The sequence below is a fragment of the Schistocerca nitens genome, chromosome 7 (assembly GCF_023898315.1).
Source record: "Schistocerca nitens isolate TAMUIC-IGC-003100 chromosome 7, iqSchNite1.1, whole genome shotgun sequence".
Taxonomy (NCBI): domain Eukaryota; kingdom Metazoa; phylum Arthropoda; class Insecta; order Orthoptera; family Acrididae; genus Schistocerca; species Schistocerca nitens.
Window position 1 is genome coordinate 164686057 of NC_064620.1, and position 19918 is coordinate 164705974.

Sequence of the window (19918 nt, forward strand, 5' to 3'; positions counted from 1 at the left end):
AAGAACACAGAATCAACATGGAATTTTGCTGAAAAGTTGAAAGACATATGGAAACAAGTGGAAATGGTAAATACTAAGGCACTCGAGTGGCAACAGAAAATGGGGTGGTATAATAACAGGTTGCCATACTAAAGGATTGGACAATGGGCAATGTTAAATAGACCCTATATGCCGAAGTGTAAAAAACAGAAATTTATTATGCGATTTCAAGGACTGTATCAAGTCATGGAAATCATGTCACCAGGAAATGCTAAGTTACAGCTACTGACGGGGACAGCCACTGTCCATGTAGGACATCTTAGGCCTTTTAAAATCTCCGGATGTCTTACCACAAATGGCAGTGCCACTACTTGGAAAGAAGATAGTGGCATGAAGGAAAGAAAGGAATGAAAAGCTCATGAGATACCTTATACAGCCCCGTCATGTGAACAATTGATGAAGCTTACAGTGTGGCCTGAGAATATTTATTGTTTATGATCAATTATGTAATAGATATGGAATGAATGGTGAAATTTTGTGGTAAATTGTGCTGTGTTCATATAGTTTCTTATTTTGCTTGGTTTATTATTTTTCACAGCGTGGTAAGGTATGTGGTTTCACTTTGATATGTTTCTAAGCTTCATATGTTATATAATGAATAAGTTCAGCAGGTGTATGTAATCATAACAGAATGAGTTGTGTTGTTATGCAATGGAGCACGGGAGTCCAGTCTTTCAAAAAGGGGTGGGAGATTAATGTGGGTTCAACTTCCTCAATGATATTACCATTGAGGAAGACCATAATTAGGTGCACAGTAAAATCATGACAAAGAGTGTCTTTATTTCTGCTACCATTGTGGCTCTGACTCTACTATGTGTAACATGTACCTACTTTAGGTGTCAGGATTGCCTGAACAGTTGAGCTCCTGGTACATCAGCTACCAGCAGACTGGGTTAACTTTATGAAATAGCACTTAAATTACTAAGTAGCCAGTGAACCATGAGGTTTACAACACATTAGAGAAAAACTGTATATTCTATGTCAACCCACAAAACATGTATTAAGAAATGTAAAGAGGTCACAGTCTGGAGACTGGATTTCTCAAAGCGGAGAGGAGCATTGCACATTGGCTTTGCCTGGAGTAATGAGCTGCTCCTACATATATTCAGCAGAATGTGGAGAGAAACGCCCATCAGGTTGATAAATAGGTACTATGGACCAAGAGTGAGTATTCAGCACACAAGAAGACCCATTCAGTATACTGATGATGCAGAAGACTACAGCCAGTGTCTCTAAAAGTCTAAATTGTGTCACCATACAGCACCGAGAGGGCTTCTGGAAGAGCTGACCAGACAGGAAAACCAGCCCAGTTCACATATATACCACCAAACGTAGACCCTCATTCTCAGTAGTGCTACGTTGTGCTCAGTATACTATGAAACAGTCAAAGCCAGCAGATAAACAAGAGAATAATATTACTTGCAGTCTGAGATGAAGCAGCCAGCCACTGCCGACTGTTTTTACCAGTATCTGCAGGCTTGCGCCTGATCTGAGGCTACATGCAGTCGGCTTGGCATTTTCACACTGATAGGTCACCCACAGAGTGACCACCTTCTGTTTATGGTCAGCTCTCCAAGTCCCTAGTGAGCCATGGGTTCGAGCCTGGGCCACCTAGCCACTCAGCCACACTGCCACTCTCCACCATCATGGGTGGGCCTAGATTGTTGCTGTCCCTTACCCAGAGTGGACGCATGCCATCTTCATCAACCGTGTTGGAGGCCATGGTATATAGCCCTTCTCACTCTGGTGGGTTTTAAGCTGCCACTATGGTAGCAGGATAGCAGCCAGAGCTTCCTTTTTAGTCCTTCACCAGCAGCTGATCTGCCTTGCATCAGCTGAGGCACCACACTGCCGCCAGCCACCATAACACATACTCCGCCTTTCTGGTTGGCAACAGGCTTGCTGCTGTGACTGTGGCTGAATATATCAGAAGAGGACAATAGGTGACCCTCCAACTTCAACTCTGTCACTGTAACTGTTGCGAATCAAAGACTTTTCTTAATCAGGGACGTTTTACTGATGAACCACTGGTCGATTCCAGCCACCACCACCACTACTTTGGACCACATCCCAGTGGGTCAACTGTTTTTCACCCTGATTTATAAGTGGCCCCATCCACCCATCACTGTTGGACTCATGACCTGTTCCTTACAATGCTGAATGGAAATGTTGGTTTAATGTATTTACAGTATCCTTTGTCCCAAGTATAACTGCCTTGGATAGAACAATTTTTTAGGTTAATTCCATGGTGAAGTTGCTCACAGAGCAAGTCCAGCAAATGCCAGGTCAATAAATGAAACACGAACTAGAAGTACAAATGTAATGCCTTCAGCACATATCAAAATTGGTGAGTTGATTTCTAACACAAAATCTATTATTTAGGTCTGAGCAGTAACACTCATTACTGATACTAAGATCTTACAACACTGACGTGAAACAACAAGATTAATGAAATACATCCTCTCTCTTTGATTAAGTTCAGTATTGTTAGCGGAGAAAGTAGAGGAAACAAGTGTGTGCTGCTGTGATGTTGAAATTTGTGCTCACTTGTTTAATTTTTTCAAAAGTCAAGTTGTAAATTTCAAGAAAAAATTCCTGTTGATGATTTTGATTCCAAACACAAAAACAATTTTTTGTCACATCGGAATTGGCGAATGATTTGTCTAGCTAATAGTAAGTTTTTCAGAAGCAAAAGGCACAAGGTGGGATTGTACTGATTATTGCTTCAGTATTAAATATAATGTGACTTGGTCATTCGAGTAATGACTAAGGTATGGAATGCTCTGTGTGTGCGTGTGTGTGTGTGTGTGTGTGTGTGTGTGTGTGTGTGTGTGTGTGTGAGAGAGAGAGAGAGAGAGAGAGAGAGAGAGAGAGAGAGAGAGAGAGAGAGGGATGGGTACTTTATTAAAATGAACGATTTTGGCCTTTGCTTAGGCCATTTTCAGACAGCATCGTCAGCTGAAGTTGTTGATGTGTGGAACAGTCCGTTGACCTCAGTTGCTCAAACTTTATAAGACACATCATGAAGCAACAAGGAATCATCAATTTGGTACTGGAGGGAAGTGTGGGGGACAAAAATTGTACAGAGAGACCATAGCTTGACTATAGTTAGCAGGTTCAAATTGATGTCTGTTGTTGTAGCTATGCAGAGATTAAAGGTTTGCAAAACATAGACTAGTGTGGCGAGCTGCATCAAACCAGTTCTCAGACTGGAGACCACAACAGCAACGTCTATGCAGAAAATAATGTTCGTTAGGTTACATAAAAATACTGGAATAAATAAATAAAATTAATCAGAAGATTTTTAACCTGCACCTTTATATTACTTCTCTGTATAAAAACCATTTAGATTCAAGTATTTATCATATCTTTTAACAAGTTGACAAATTCTCTCTACATAAAGTACTGCCACCTGAGAATGCAGGCAGCCTGTGAGAGCAATTCCTTTGTCAGAGTCAGGGTGATACGAACTAAGTTACCGTTTTATGTGCTTGAAGAAACAGAAACAGTGGCAGCTTGTGCACATTTACTAGAGTGCTGCAATATGGTGGCCTACAGCCTTTTGAAATGCAAGAGTATCTAAAGAGTAACTAAATCGAATATACGGAATTTATGGATATACACTATGTGATCAAAAGTATCCAGACAACCCAAAAAACATACGTTTTTCGTATTATGTGCATTGTGCTGCCACCTACTGCCAGGTACTCCATATCAGCGACCTCAGTAGTCATTAGACATCGTGAGAGAGCAGAATGGGGCGCTGTGCGGAACTCACGGACTTCGAACGTGGTCAGGTGATTGGGTGTAACTTGTGCCATACTTCTATACACGAGATTTCCACACTTCTAAACATCCTTTGGTCCACTGTTTCTGGTGTGATAGTGGAGTGGAAACGTGAAGGGACACGTACAGCACAAAAGTGTACAGGCCGACCTCGTCTGATGACTGACAGAGACCACCGACAGTTGAAGAGCGTCGGAAAGTGTAATAGAGAGACATCTATCCAGACCATCACGCAGGAATTCCAAACTGCATCAGGACCTGTTACCAACTGTTCGTCTAAAATTGTGAGCCATATGTTTGTGACTATTACAGCGCCATCAATCACAAAGCGAAAGAAGTGGTCCAACTAAATCATTCATATTTATTTACGTACTACACGAAGTGCCTGACTTGCCGTAGAATTGTTAGTTCCGGGGTTTGGTGTGATGGATGCAGTAGTTTTTTTCACTGGGGGGACTGCAGTGGCGTGGGTGTTGGGAAAGTGGATCAGGCTCATCAGTGGTTATGTAGGATTTGCAGCAGAGATAGGAAGATAGTGGAACAGGAGGGGAAAATTGCTGCCCTTCAGGCTGAGCTAGATCAGGCTAGGGAAGATCTGGACAGGTTAAGGAGGGAGAAGGGCAAAGAGAGGTGGGAAGTGGCAACAGGTAGCAGAAGGAACAGGCCTAGAACTAAGTCTGACAGTTTTGTGGTGAATGTCAAAAATAAGTTTGACCTGTTGCTTCAGTTAGAAACTGATGAGCCTCAAGCAGAGGCAGGTGTAGACAGGACACAACAAACTTTCAATAGGAAATTGAAAAAGAATGTAGGAAAGTCATCGAAAAGGAAGAAAGTTTTGTTGTTAGGCAGTTCTCATGCCAGAGGTATAGGCCAACTTCTGCAGGAGGAATTAGGACCAGAATACCAGGTCACAAATATTTTCAAACCAAGTGCTAGTCTGGACCAGGTGACAGAGGATTTAGGTTCACTCTGTAAAGGATTTAACAGGGAAGACACCGTGGTTATTGTGGGAGGGCCAGGGAACAGCATCGACAGAGATCCTGGGTACAGTATAGAGTGTGACCTGGTAAAGATTGCGTTGGCATCGACACACACCAATGTTGAATTTGTATCTATCCTGAGACGCCATTACCGGCCTCATTTGAACTCTTCTGTTGGGAGAGTTAATTTGGAGTTGGAACGGCTGCTTGGGTCGGGTGCGGGGGCTCATATTGGTGTGGTTCCTGTTGATTATCTCAGTAGGTGGGACTATACCAGGCATGGCCTACATCTCAACAGGAAAGGGAAGGGGAAACTGGCTGGGGTAATAGCAGGAAATTTAAGGGGGGGGGGGGGAGGCACTGCCATGAATGGTAAAATACCAGTGGTTACAGGTGTTGGAGCAGCACCTTTTTTAGGATAGGTAAGACAGAAAGATGTCAAGTTCTACGAGAGGTTAGGATTGAAACAAATCTTCAGTTTAGGAAAGAAATTAAACAGCACAATTCTAGCACATTGGATCACCAATCACAGCTGTCAATTATAAATTTTCACCAATCACCAGAAATTTTATCTCCACCAAGTTGTATCTCAGTCCTAGGTAATTGCATTGATGAATTCAAGTCACCCAACCCAGTTGACATAATCTGCCTCTCTGAACACCATGTGACCACTGGTATAGCAACTAGGCCTAAGCACAATGAGAAACTCAGACAGGAGAGTACTGCAAATGTTAGAATAAGGAAAGGTTCTCATAAAAGTATAATTAAAAATAATGTAAGTATATTTCATCAAAATATTGGGAGTTTAAAGAATAAAGTAGATGAGCTTCTGGTTTGTTTAGAAGATTTAGAAGCTGAGAATGAAATAGATATACTATGCCTGTCTGAGCATCACATTGTTACTGATATGGATAAGGTAAATGTAAGTGGATATAAGCTCTCTGCACATGTAATGAGAGAAAATATGGAGAAAGGAGGAGTTGCCACATATGTCAAAAGTTATCATTGCGCAAAAAGTATAGAAACAAAAAAGTTTTGTGTAGAGAAACATATAGAAGCATGTGCCTGTGGGCTTAAATTAAATAAAGGCACATTTATAATTGTAACTGTATATAGGTCCCCATCAGGAAATTTTCATCTGTTTCTGAAAAATTTGGACTCCTTGTTGTGCTATCTGTCAGACAGAGGGAAGCAAATTATTATTTGTGGGGACTTCAATGTAGATTCTCTTAAAGAGGGTAATAGGAAAAATGACCTTGAAGTATTACTTGGTTCTTTCAATTTGACACCCGTTATTGATTTTCCTACTCGGGTGGTAAAGGATAGCAGCTCACTTATAGATAACTTCTTTATAGACCAAGATAAGTTTAACCAGATAAATGCTCAGCCTGTTGAGAATGGTCTTTCTGATCATGGTGCACAGCTAGTTACAATATATGACATAGCTCCATTCAGCAATACTAAACAGTCCTCCAAAGTAGTACGTTCAGTCAACGATTTAACAATTGCAAATTTCAGGGAAAGCCTACAGCAGTTAGACTGGGATGAGGTGTACCGTGAACCTGATGCCAATTTAAAATATAATTTATTTCATGACATTTTTGTAAATGCATTTGAAAACTGCTTCCCCAAGAAAATAGTTAAATATACTCATAAGAAACCTTGTAACAAACCATGGCTTACTAAGGGTATAAAAATATCTTGTAACCGGAAAAGGGAAATGTATCTGACAGCAAGAAAGAGTAGTGACCCAGAAACTATCAAACATTATAAAAACTACTGTGTTATATTAAGAAAAGTTATTAAAAGATCCAGGAGTATGTGTATCATGTCTGAAATCAGCAACTCTGATACTAAAATTAAAACAATTTGGAATATTATTAAACAAGAAACAGGTCAACCAAGAGCAGAGGAAGACAGTATTACCATCAAATTGAATGAAAACTTTACGAACAAAAAGTCAGAAGTTGAAAATATTTTTAATAATCATTTTCTAAATGTTGTGGATATAGTAGGATCCAGGTGTTCATTAGAAGATGCTAGGCTGTTAATGGAAGAGGCCATACCTATGCAATTTGATACAATTGAAATCTCACCCACTTCTCCCTCTGAAATTAGGAAAATAATAAATTTGCTTAAAAGCAAAAACTCACATGGAATTGATGGCATTTCCAGCAAAATACTAAAAGCTTGTTCTCAACAGATAAGTAAGATTCTCAGCCACCTGTGTAATAGCTCTCTGGAACACGGCATTTTCCCTGATAGACTGAAATATGCTATTGTTATACCTTTGCATAAAAAGGGGGATAGATCTGATGTCAACAATTACCGTCCAATCTCCCTTCTAACAGCTTTATCCAAAATTTTTGAGAAAGTAATTTATTCAAGAGTAGCTTCACATATCTGTAAAAATGAAGTACTAACAAAATGTCAGTTTGGTTTCCAGAAAGGTTTTTCAACAGAAAATGCCATATATGCTTTCACCAGTCAAATTTTGAATGATATGAATAACTGAACACCACCCATTGGGATTTTTTGTGATCTCTCAAAGGCTTTTGATTGTGTAAATCATGAAATTCTGCTAGACAAGCTCAAGTATTGTGGCATGAGTGGGACAGTGCACAAATGGTTTAATTCGTACCTAACTGGAAGAGTGCAGAAAGTTGAAATAAGTAGTTCTCATAACATGCAAAGATCAGCACATTCCTCAAACTGGGGAACTATCAAGAATGGGGTTCCACAAGGGTCAGTCTTGGGTCCTTTGTTGTTCTTATTATATATTAATGACTTGCCATTCTATATTCATGAAGAGGCAAAGTTAGTTCTCTTTGCTGATGATACAAGTATAGTAATCACACCTGACAAACAAGAATTAACTGATGAAATTGTCAATACTGTCTTTCAGAAAATTACTAAGTGGTTCCTTGTAAATGGACTCTCACTGAATTTTGATAAGACACAGTACATACAGTTCCGTACAGTGAATGGTATGACGCCATTAATAAATATAGACCTTAATCAGAAGCATATAGCTAAGGTAGAATATTCCAAATTTTTAGGTGTGTCCATTGATGAGAGATTAAATTGGAAGAAACACATTGATGATCTGCTGAAACGTTTGAGTTCAGCTACTTATGCAATAAGGGTCATTGCAAATTTTGGTGATAAACATCTTAGTAAATTAGCTTACTACGCCTATTTTCACTCATTGCTTTCATATGGCATCATATTTTGGGGTAATTCATCACTGAGGAATAAAGTATTTATTGCACAAAAGCGTGTAATCAGAATAATAGCTGGAGTCCACCCAAGATCATCCTGCAGACATTTATTTAAGGATCTAGGGATATTCACAGTAGCTTCTCAGTATATATACTCTCTTATGAAATTTGTTATTAACAACCAAACCCAATTCAAAAGTAATAGCAGTGTGCATAACTACAATACTAGGAGAAAGGATGAGCTTCACTATTCAAGATTAAATCTAACTTTGGCACAGAAAGGGGTGAATTATACTGGCACTAAAGTCTTTGGTCACTTACCAAATAGTATCAAAAGTCTGACAGATAACCAACAAGTATTTAAGAATAAATTAAAAGAATTTCTGAATGACAACTCCTTCTACTCCATAGAGGAATTTTTAGATATAAATTAAGAAAAAAAATATTAAAAAAATAAAAATAAAAAATAAAGAAAAACAAAAAACACAAAAAAATAAAGTTGTTATACTAACTTAAGTATGTTGTTAAATTAACCTAATTATGTCATGTATTGAAAAATTCGACTCCCACATCATTACGAAATATCGTATTCATGATCCATGGAACTTGTATTAATCTAATCTAATCTATGTAATAAAAATGGATGTTCCTATTTTTAAAAAAACGCAGTTGATATCCGTTTGACCTATGGCAGCGCCATCTAGCGGGCCAACCATAGCGCCATCTGGTTTCCCCCTTCAAGCTAGACGAGTTTCGTTCTTTGTAGTTTTTTCGTTTGACGCTTATTTCGTGAGGTATTTGGCCCGGTCACTATCAATGGACCACCCTGTATACAGGGTGTTACAAAAAGGTACGGCCAAACTTTCAGGAAACATTCCTCACACACAAATAAAGAAAAGATATTATGTGGACATGTGTCTAGAAACGCTTAATTTCCATGTTAGAGCTCATTTTAGTTTCGTCAGTATATACTGTACTTCCTCGATTCACCGCCAGTTGGCCCAATTGAAGGAAGGTAATGTTGATTTCGGTGCTTGTGTTGACATGCGACTCATTGCTCTACAGTACTAGCATCAAGCACATCAGTACGTAGCATCAACTGGTTAGTGTTCATCACGAACGTGGTTTTGCAGTCAGTGGAATGTTTACAAATGCGGAGTTGGCAGACTCTTGACTTTCATTTATGGGGGCATTTGAAAACTCTTGTCTACGCAACCCCGGTACCAAATGTAGAGACTCTTCGTCCTCGTATTGTGGACGGCTGTGATACAATACGCCAGTGGATTAGCACGGGGCAATAGCCGTGGCGCGGTAAGTTTGTATCGAGACAGGTTTCCAGAACGAAGGTGTCCCGACAGGAACACGTTCGAAGCAATTGATCGGCGTCTTAGGGAGCACGGAACATTCCAGCCTATGACTCGCGACTGGGGAAGACCTAGAACGACGAGGACACCTGCAATGGACGAGGCAATTCTTCGTGCAGCTGACGATAACCCTAATGTCAGCGTCAGAGAAGTTGCTGCTGTACAAGGTAAAGTTGACCACGTAACTGTATGGAGAGTGCTGCGGGAGAACCAGTTGTTTCCGTACCATGTACAGCGTGTGTAGGTACTATCAGCAGCTGATTAGCCTCCACGGGTACACTTCTGCGAATGGTTTATCCAACAATGTGTCAATCCTCATTTCAGTGCAAATGCTCTCTTTACGGATGAGGCTTCATTCCAACGTGATCAAATTGTAAATTTTCACAATGAACATGTGTGGGCTGACGAGAATCCGCACGCAATTGTGCAATCACGTCATCAACACAGATTTTCTGTGATCGTTTGGGCAGGCATTGTTGGTGATGTCTTGATTGGGCCCCATGTTCTTCCACCTACGCTCAATGGAGTACGTTATCATGATTTCATACGGGATACTCTACCTGTGCTGCTAGAACATGTGCCTTTACAAGTACGACACAACATGTGGTTCATGCACGATGGAGCTCCTGCACATTTCAGTCGAAGTGTTCGTACGCTTCTCAACAGCAGATTCGGTGACCGATGGATTGGTAGAGGCGGACCAATTCCGTGGCCTCCACGCTCTCCTGACCTCAACCCTCTTGACTTTCATTTATGAGGGCATTTGAAAGCTCTTGCCTACGCAACCCCGGTACCAAATGTAGAAACTCTTCGTGCTCGTATTGTGGACGGCTGTGATACAATACGCCATTCTGCAGGGCTGCATCAGCGCATCAGGGATTCCATGCGACGGAGGGTTGATGCATGTATCCTCGCTAACGGAGGACATTTTGAACATTTCCTGTAAGAAAGTGTTTGAAGTCACGCTGGTACGTTCTGTTGCTGTGTGTTTCCATTCCATGATTAATGTGATTTGAAGAGAAGTAATAAAATGAGCTCTAACTTGGAAAGTAAGCGTTTCCGGACACATGTCCACACAACATATTTTCTTTCTTTGTGTGTGAGGAATGTTTCCTGAAAGTTTGGCCGTACCTTTTTGTAACACCCTGTATAACTGACCTAGTGGATAATCCCGGAAGCTCCGTGAGGCTGTCGTATATAGTGAAGTCACAAAATTAGAAAGACCTACAGAGAATCAATGCTTCTGGATTTGCAGTGGATTCTTAATATTAAAAAATTTAGCCTATTGCACCCAAATATGAAGAAACACCCATTGCCTTTTGATTACACTAAAATAGACGATCACACATATTAAATACCTGGAAGTAACCATAAGAAGCGATTCGAAACGGAACAACCAAAGAAACGTAATGGCAGGAAAGACAGATGCCAGACTGGTTTCTTGGAAGAATCCTCAGGAAGCGTAGTCCAACCACGAAGGAGGTAGCTTATAAAACCCTCGTTCGACCGATACTTGCGTTTTTCACTTTACTATGGGACCCTTCCCAGAGAGGATAGTTATACGAAACAGGCGAGATACAAACGAAGAGGAGTGCATTTCGGCAAAGGTTCGTTGAATAAGTGCGGAAACGCTCACGTAGATGCCCAACGATATGTTAAGTACATTGTTCACACACATAACGACTCATTTATTCGGACACCTCTTACAACCAAATAAAATAGACAGAACAATTTTTCTCATAATTGCCCTGCTACCTTTGGCGTTCTATTCTGCTAACACAAGCTGTGATATTTTTGCAAAGATTCATGTTTCTTTATGGCATTCATAACAATCGTAACTAAATTGAATATGTTAATTTTACATATATAAACTGAACTGTTTAATATATTTTAATTTTATAATGAGTAATATTACGAGGAGCAAAATGAAATAAATGAGAAAATAAAGAAATTGTTGTTGTCTGTGGAAAGCGAATGCATGTTGGTGAGTTAATTATCAGTATGTGCTTTGGACCACTCGGCCACGGCGCTGTGACGACAACGTCTCTTTCAAAACACCCGACACTCTACACGTTCACAATACGCTACCTACAGTTTCAAAGAAGAATACCGATCTGGCGCTGTGAGCAGCTCATCACCTGCAGTGCTAGAATGAATGACGTCACATTAGGGGGTGCACAGTAGGAAGCAGACCGAGGCCCACGAGAAAGACGGGCCGCGGCGCCTACGTCACGAAGGTTGGCCTGCGATCGCTCGACTCAGCAGGCAAACTACATTTCTACATATGTTAACTCTCAACTATGTGTGTACGTACAAACGAGAATTGCATCTTCCACTGGAATACACTAATATGGAGTCTTACTGTTATCAGTCCTACAATGATCGGAAGTCCACAAGCCAACTTACAATTTGTTACGGCTGTTATAGGGTACAATAGAATTTAAATCACGCCAAATTGATTATCAGTTACATAAGGCGCCATCTCTTGTGTGAAATGAGGACTGTTAAGCAGAAGAGACCAATGCTATAAACAAGCCATTATACCATGTATATCTAGTACTGATCTTAAACTGAATTTTGTTGTAGTACTGTTAATCAGTAAGACTTCATAAAAGCACATTCCAATATGATGATGATGTCCTCCTGGCCGTGTCCGGCGACAGCGACTCCGTCAGTCTTCTCTGTCCTTGTTGTGGTAGGCTCGGATGTGGCTCGCGAATCCGAATTTCGCTTTGAATATCCTGTTGCATGAAGCACAGTGAAGTTGACCAGCAGAGTTGTAAGTATACGTGTAGACAGGCTTGAGCTGAGATTTTCGGAGCTCTCTTTTAGCATCCAGGTTCATTAGGCGCTTTTGCTCGAATTGTTCGATGCTCTTATGTACAGTTGATCGCCACTCCGATCGGCGCAATGCTAGCTCTTCCCAACGGTTGCTTGGAATGCCACAGGCTGCAAGGTGGCGTTTAATGGTGTCTTTGTATCGCAGGTGTTGACCACCTTTCCTCCTCTTCCCGCACGAGAGCTGCGAGTAGAACACCGCTTTAGGTACCCTACTGTCATCCATGCGTACCATGTGACCACTCCATCTCAGTTGATGTTTCATTATTAAAGCTTCAATACCAGCCAGTTTCACGCGGCACAAAATCTCCGTGTTTGGGAGACGGTCTTCCCATTTGATGCGCAGAATTGATCTCAGACATCGAAGATGAAATTTATCTAGCTTCTTAATGTCAGCTTTGTAACAGCACCAGGTTTTCGAGGCATAGAGTAAGGCGGATAATACTACTGCTTTGTAGACTGCAATTTTTGTTTGTAGATTGAGATCATGTGATTTCCATACTCGGTCATTAAGCTTACCGAAGGCTGAGGCTGCGCTGGCTATACGCGCTGCGATTTCCGTTGTCAGGCTGTTGTCACTTCTAATTTGGCTTCCCAGGTATTTGAAATTTGACACATTTTGCAAGGGTTTGTTATTTATCTCAATACTGGAGTCATCTGCATTAAGACCTCTAAGTGGCTGTTTGAGAACTTGCGTCTTAGTGATGCTAATGGCTAAGCCAAATCTTCTGCAGGAGGCATTTAGCAGATTTATGTAAGTCTGAAGAGTTTCGCAAGAATTAGCCATCATGCATACATCATCCGCATAGAGAATCTCTAAGATGGATAGTTTGGTTACGCGACTTTTTGTTCTGAGGCGAGAGATGTTGAAGACACTTTTGTCTGTCCTTGTGTCGAGACTAATTTGATTACTACAGGCTTTGGTCGCGTCTCTCATAACAACTGCGAAGTAAAGTGAGAAGAGTGTGGGAGCCAGAACACAGCCTTGTTTTACACCACATGTCACGGGAAACTGTTCTGAGAGCTTGTCCTCATGGCGGATTTTTGCCATCATGTTTTCATGAAACTGCCGAATCAAACTGACAATTTTGTCAGGGCACCCAGTTTTCTTTAGTATGATCCAGAGAGCTTCCCGTGGGACACGATCAAAAGATTTTTCCAGGTCTATAAAGCACATGAACAAAGGCCGATGTTGCTCTAAGCTTTTCTCTTGCATTTGTTTGACAACAAATATGGCATCCACTGTGCCTCTGTTTGGGCGAAAGCCACACTGGGTCTCTGGTAGCAGTTTTTCTGCAAAGTGTGTTAACCGGGTGTTAATTATGTGGGCAAGGACTTTTCCCGCTGCTGAGAGAAGAGAAATGCCCCTGTGGGAGCTGCAGTCTGATATGTCACCCTTGCCTTTATAGATCTTGGAAATACAAGCATCTTTCCAGTCTTGTGGAATCTTTTCATACTCCCAAATCCTTAAGATCAGAGCAAACAATGGTTTCTTGATGTTTGGCCCCCCCCATATTTATATAGCTCTGATGGCAAGTTATCTAATCCTGCTGTTTTGTCATTTTTCAGCTTAGCCAGTGCTGAAATGAATTCATCGTAGGAAGGGGCATCCGCAAGTTGTTCCTCAACTGGCAGGTCTTCAAGTGCTTCTATGTATAGAATATCGGTTGTCTGATGGTCGGCATTAAGAACGTCATTAAAATGTTCCGCCCACCGAGACAGGATGTCACTCTGTTTCGTCAGCCGACAACTTTTATCTTTGTTATAGACTGGTGCTATCTTCTCAACTCTTGGACCAAAGATAGTTTTCAGGGACTCAAAGAATCTGCCCGTTTGGTGTGTGTCGGCATATAACTGTATTTCATTTGCTTTATTTGCCCACCAACTGTCTTTGAGAGCACGTACCTTCACTTTCAGATTGTAATGCGCTGCTCTACGTTTGTTATCATCAGGGGTGCGAAAAGAGGTTCTGAAATCATTAATTAGCTTTCTGATCTCTGGATCTGAGTCGTCAAACCAGTCCTGGTGCTTCTTCTGAGGCTTTCCCAAGACTTCTGAAGCACAGCCACGCAGTCTGTTAGCGTATGCACTCCACTGTTCATCTACAGGGGCAGATTCAGATATCAAAAGGCCATCGACACCAAATTTTTCATCCAGTTTTGCTCTCATAGTCTGATCATTGGCCAAGATTTTGCAGGACAATTTTGTTGGTATTTTGTGTGAAGCTCGGCGTGGTGCCTTCAAAATTATCTTTAATTTGGACCTCACGAGTCGATGGTCTGTCCATCCCTGAGCGCCTCTCATTGCACGTGTGACCAGTACGTCACCAAGATCTTTTTTCCGTACTATCACATAATCCATAAGGTACCAGTGTTTAGATCGCGGATGCATCCATGTCGTTTTATATTTTTCAGGCAGACGAAAATATGTATTTGTCAGACAGAGTTCAAACTCGGCACATAGAGTTAGAAGATCCAAACCATTCGAGTTGCATTTTCCAATCCCATGGCGACCGAGGACTCCATTCCAAGCACTGAAATCATTCCCAAAAGGAGCATTAAAATCACCAAGTAACAGAAATTTATCTGCAGAAGGAATATCCCTAAGGACATGCCGGAGGTCTTGGTAGAACTTGTTCTTCTCTTCATCCGGAGATGGCAATGTAGGTGCGTATACATTGATCAAGTGAAGATATTTCTTGGATGCCAGGTGAAGTCTGAGTGTTATTATTCTGTCACTGATACCTTTTGGGAGTTCTGTTAGTGAACATGCCAATTTATTGCGTATGGCAAAGCCTACCCCACTTTCCGCCGTTTCAGTGGATGATTTTCCACTCCAGTAGTAGGTATAACCTCCGAGCGGTTCACATAACTGTCCAGAGTCACTAAGATGTGTTTCACTTATGGCGGTAATGTCGATGTTATATCTAGCCAATTCCCTTGCGATAAGTCCTGTCTTTCTCTCTGGGCACTGATTATCGTCGTTATCCTGTAAAGTACGGACGTTCCAGACTCCAATCATTAGATATTTAAGGTATCTGTTTATTTTATTATTTTTTTGACCGCGTATGTTAGTGAACAAGTGACCGCAGTTTGCCACTTGTGCTGGGTTGAGACGGGCTATGTTTAGGCCACCTTTTCTAGGCCCCTCCCTGGATTAGGGAAAGCAGAGCGATCCTAAATAGGGCTGCTTTGTCGTCTGACGAGCTGCCGAACCAGTCCTCCCGTCTCTCACGAGTACCAGAACGACCATCACCGTCTGACCGCCTAAAGTGCAGAGCACCAACTAAGGTTCAGGTACACCAAACCCTTGCCTCACCATCAGTACTCCATCGCCGCAGGACTTTCAAAGCTCATAGTCCATTGAAACTTTGCCGGAGTCATCTGCGCGTGAAGGTATTTAAAGTGGACAAGCAGTTGCGCAGATGCAGATCCACTCTCTCGTCCTCTGCCTCTGGTTGGCAGTGGATCGTAGGGCCGATACGACTGGCAAGAGGCAGGGGATGCAGTGAATGGCCATATGCCACTGGAAGTATCCTGACATACGCCCTTAAGGCACATCACAGGTGCCTTGCTTCGTCGGTACAGAAGCCGTGAGTGTTTACCTATCGATATTACCCGCCTCCTACGCCAATGAAGAGACTGACAGAGGGGAGGAAGGAAAGGGAAGGGACTGAAAGGGAAAGGGAGGAAACGACGGTAGGTCGTTGTGAGGCACACTTCGTCTGGCTCCTCTGCTGAGACATGACCGGCTAGGTTGAACCTGCCAGTAGCTACGCTACCACCGGTATAGCTCTCAGCATCACAGGAACACGCAAACTCTCCCACCCGCACGGACAGTGCTACGATAAGGACATTCCAATATAAGATGCAATTCTCGTTAGTACGAACACGCCCAGCAGCAAGCTAGCAGGTGTAGAAACGCATTTTGTCTGCTTAGCTGAGCGAGCGAGTTCAGGCTACCTTCGTGATATACGCGCCGCAGCTTGTCTTTCTCGTGTGCCTCGAAGCAGACAGCTGTGTCGTAGTTCGGCTGACCATCATTTCAGCACTCGATACTGGTTCCTAGTTATCATGAGGTGAACGTTACAAAAAATTTTCTTCCGTTTTATTTGCATACCAGCACGCATTCGAAGATAAATGGCGTAATTTTAGAGTAGTTTCCGAAATGCATTTGAAACGAAACTGCATCATTTTAATGCGATATCTACAGTGTTCTGTAGGATATTAGCACGTGATAAAACTGGTCCGCACTTATTATAAGACATTTATTCATATCGCCAATGGTATATTTACAGTGTGCACTTTCCTCCTGCTACTATTTTTTCTTTGGGGTACATACTTTAATCCCATTCCGCTTGGCATCATCATGTCCTTTCTTCGGCAATTTGCAAACGATCACCTTTCCCTTCAGCACTGACACTCTTTCCTTCTCACTTTAACGATTCCAGAATGAAATTTTCGCTCTCCAGCGGAGTGTGCACTCATAAGACACTTCCTGGGAGATTAAAACTATTTGCCAGAGTCGGATTCGAATCCTGGAACCTAGCCTTTTACGGGCAAGTGCTCTACCAACTGGGCTGCCAAACCACGACTCACGACCTCCGAGCACTTGCCTGTGAAAGGTTAAGATCCTGGGTTGGAGCCCCAGTCCAGCACACAGTTTAATGTGACAAGAACTTTTAAATTTAATTATGTTAACAGAAGGTCATTACGACTACCTGCAAAGCCTTTCTCCACGATCAGTTTCTACGCTTATTCTGCAAGGTAACAACAAGCACTGGTTTGGACTGTAGAGTTGCGGTCTACCAAAACTATGGTTTGGTAGTTTTGGTTATATAAATGGCGCAGTAAATGGTAGGATTACTGGCAGGGAAAGAAATACAACTGAATGTGTGTGAGAGAAACTGGGAGCCAACTAATTATGTCCCCCCCCCCCCCTCCCCCACGCCTGTCACCTCGACTGCTAGTGATACGAGGCCGTTGGCGTTCCGTACTACCCTCCTGAACCCACCGACTCCATATTGTGCTCACAGTCATTGGATCTCGACCAACAGGAGCAGCAATGTCGCGATACGATAAACCGCAATCGCGATAGGCTACAATCCGACCTTTATCAAAGTCGGAAACGTGATGGTACTCATTTCTCCTCGTTACACAAGGCCTCACAACAACGTTTCACCAGGCAACGCCGGTCGACTGCTGTTTGTGTATGAGAAATCGGTTGGAGACTATCCTCATGTCAGCACGTTGTAGGTGTCGCCACTGGCGCCAACCTTGTGTGAATGCACTGAAAAGCTAATCATTTGCATATCACAGCATCTTCTTCCTGTCGGTTAAATTTCGCGTCTGTAGCACGTCATCTTCGTGGTGTAGCAGTTTTAATGGCCAGTAGTATACGTAGTGTACGCTGATTTACAGTAGCCTACGGTCTAGTCTACGGTTCTCTCTGTAGAGTAACAGAGAGCAGGCAGTGAGTGCGGGTACTCACGGTTGGCCCTCTTCTGGACGTAGCGCAGCTTGCAGGCGGTGCGGTAGGAGGCGAAGCGGATCATGTCGAGGTTGTGCGGCCGCATCTCCTGCAGCAGCTGCAGGCGCGGGTCGGCCGCCGCGCGCGCCTCCTCCGCAGACATCCTGACGCCCGGTCCGTCTGCAACACGGCGCACGCCACCCACTCACTCCACCTCACTCTCACAACTACACGGATATTTTGCCAAGTACAAAACAGACCCATGTGCCCGATATACTGCGAAGACGGGAGATACGACACAGCGAGAAGAATTTGACAGTTGAAACGAGCCGCCTAAAATAGACGACATTCCCTCAGAACCACTGATGTCACTACGAGTGCCAGCGACAACTAAAGTATTGCACCTTGCGTGCACGACGTATGGGGCAGTGGAAATACTCTCAGACTTAAAGCAGACCGTAATAATTCCATGTCCAAAGAGAGGAGGCGCCGACAGGTGTGAATACTACCAAAACATCAGTTTAATAAGTCACGGTTGCAAAATAGTGACACGAGTTATTTACCGATGAATAGAAACTGGTAGAAGCTGACCTCGGGGAATATCAGATTGGGTTCCAGAGGAATGTAGGGACGTCTTACCTAAGAAGATAGGGCAAGGAAAGGCAAACCTACACTTACAGCATTAGTAGATTTCGAGGAAGCTTCGAACAGCTTTGAAATTTTGAAGGTGGTACGGATAAAATGAAGATAGTGAAAGGTTATCTACAACATAAACCAAACTGCAGTAACAAGATTCGAAGGGCATGAAAGGGAAACTGTAGTTGAGAAGCGAGTAAGACAGAGTTGTAGCCCACCCCCGACGGTTTTCGTTGTATGTATTCAGCAAGCATTAAAGGAAACCAAGACGAAATTTGGAAAGGAAAAAAAGAAAAAGCTCGCCAATTGCGAGTAGCACTCGTGCTTTGAGAGTACCGTACAAACTTAATTATATTTATAGATAGTTCAGCCAAACCGGCAATCAAGAGTCTCGAGGATTTTTGCCTGATATCGATAGCTAACAGACGGACAGATCGACAGTCGGGTAGCAAATGACAAAATATTTTTTTCGTGTGATATAACAACAAATTAACAGAAACTTCCTGGCAGATTAAAACTGTGTGTCGGACCGAGACTCGAACTCGGGACCTTTGCCTTTCGTGGGCAAGTACTCTACCAACTGAGCTACCCAAGCACGACTCACGGCCCGTCCTCACAGCTTTACTTCTGCCAGTACCTCGACTCCTACCTTCCAAACTTCATTCTGGAAACAAATTAACAATTTTCGTGAATGAAAAACAGCCCACAGTTGCACTAATTATGTTTATTCTAAACCTTGACCATGGTTTCTGCTGATGCTTCAAATAGTGATGCAAACTTTGAATTTGTTAATGTTTGACCACTTTAATGATCGTATGCAACAGCATTTTAACTGTTGGATAGTCGTATTAATAAGTATATGGTCCTTCAGTTGCACTTGTAGGCTTCTTATTAATATTTTATCGTAGATATCAACTAGTGTCCTGATAAACGGTGCGTTGTAGCTCAATGTGGGGAGGGCAGGATGTAGCACATCTGACGACTGTGCGCCTAGTATAACGGATGTAGTGACAGAGGATGTACGGTGCCATATATAGTTTTACTTATGATCGAAACAGGCTTACGTCTGTTGAAGCTATTTTATTTTATTGATCTTGACGCAGCCGCTGGGCTAAGACTTTTTCATTTTTAAAAGCTTATGTAAGTAATATTTTATCACATACGTAATTTTAGAAGTTTCTGTATTGATTGTACTACTGGTCTAGAAGTTATTTTGATCACTTTTTACGACTTCTGTCGAAGGCTATATTACTATAGCAGAAACCATGGTCAAGGTTTAGAAAAAACATAATTAGTGCGACTGTGGGCTGTTTTTCATTCGAGACAATTTTGTAACGGTTGCTGGTGTTGCTGCTATGATAAAAACCACAATTTTCGGATTTTTTTCTTTATTTGAACTGTAAAACCTTGCTTCTTGCCAAAGTTCATTTCTCTAGGTCAACGGGAAGGACCCCATATGTTTTTATGGGTCACTTTGTGAGTATCAAAACATGTGACATAAATGGCCGTATCTTTTGACTGCACTGACTAGGAAGCTTAAATTTTTCACACCGCCAAGGGATTACAGACCTTAATTTCTGACACA

At 42.2% G+C, this 19918-nt stretch overlaps 1 protein-coding gene across 6 annotated transcripts in view; it reads right to left on the minus strand.

Annotated features, from left to right (window-relative positions):
- Nucleotides 1-19918, minus strand: part of LOC126195378 (dystrobrevin beta) — a 620666-nt gene that overhangs the window by 129801 nt on the left and 470947 nt on the right. For all 6 annotated transcript variants that reach the window (XM_049933955.1, XM_049933957.1, XM_049933956.1 and 3 more), the window contains one exon: nucleotides 17719-17877. In XM_049933955.1, coding sequence (XP_049789912.1) covers nucleotides 17719-17860 — 142 coding nt within the window. In that variant the 5' untranslated portion in view covers nucleotides 17861-17877. The remainder of the gene's footprint in view (nucleotides 1-17718; nucleotides 17878-19918) is intronic.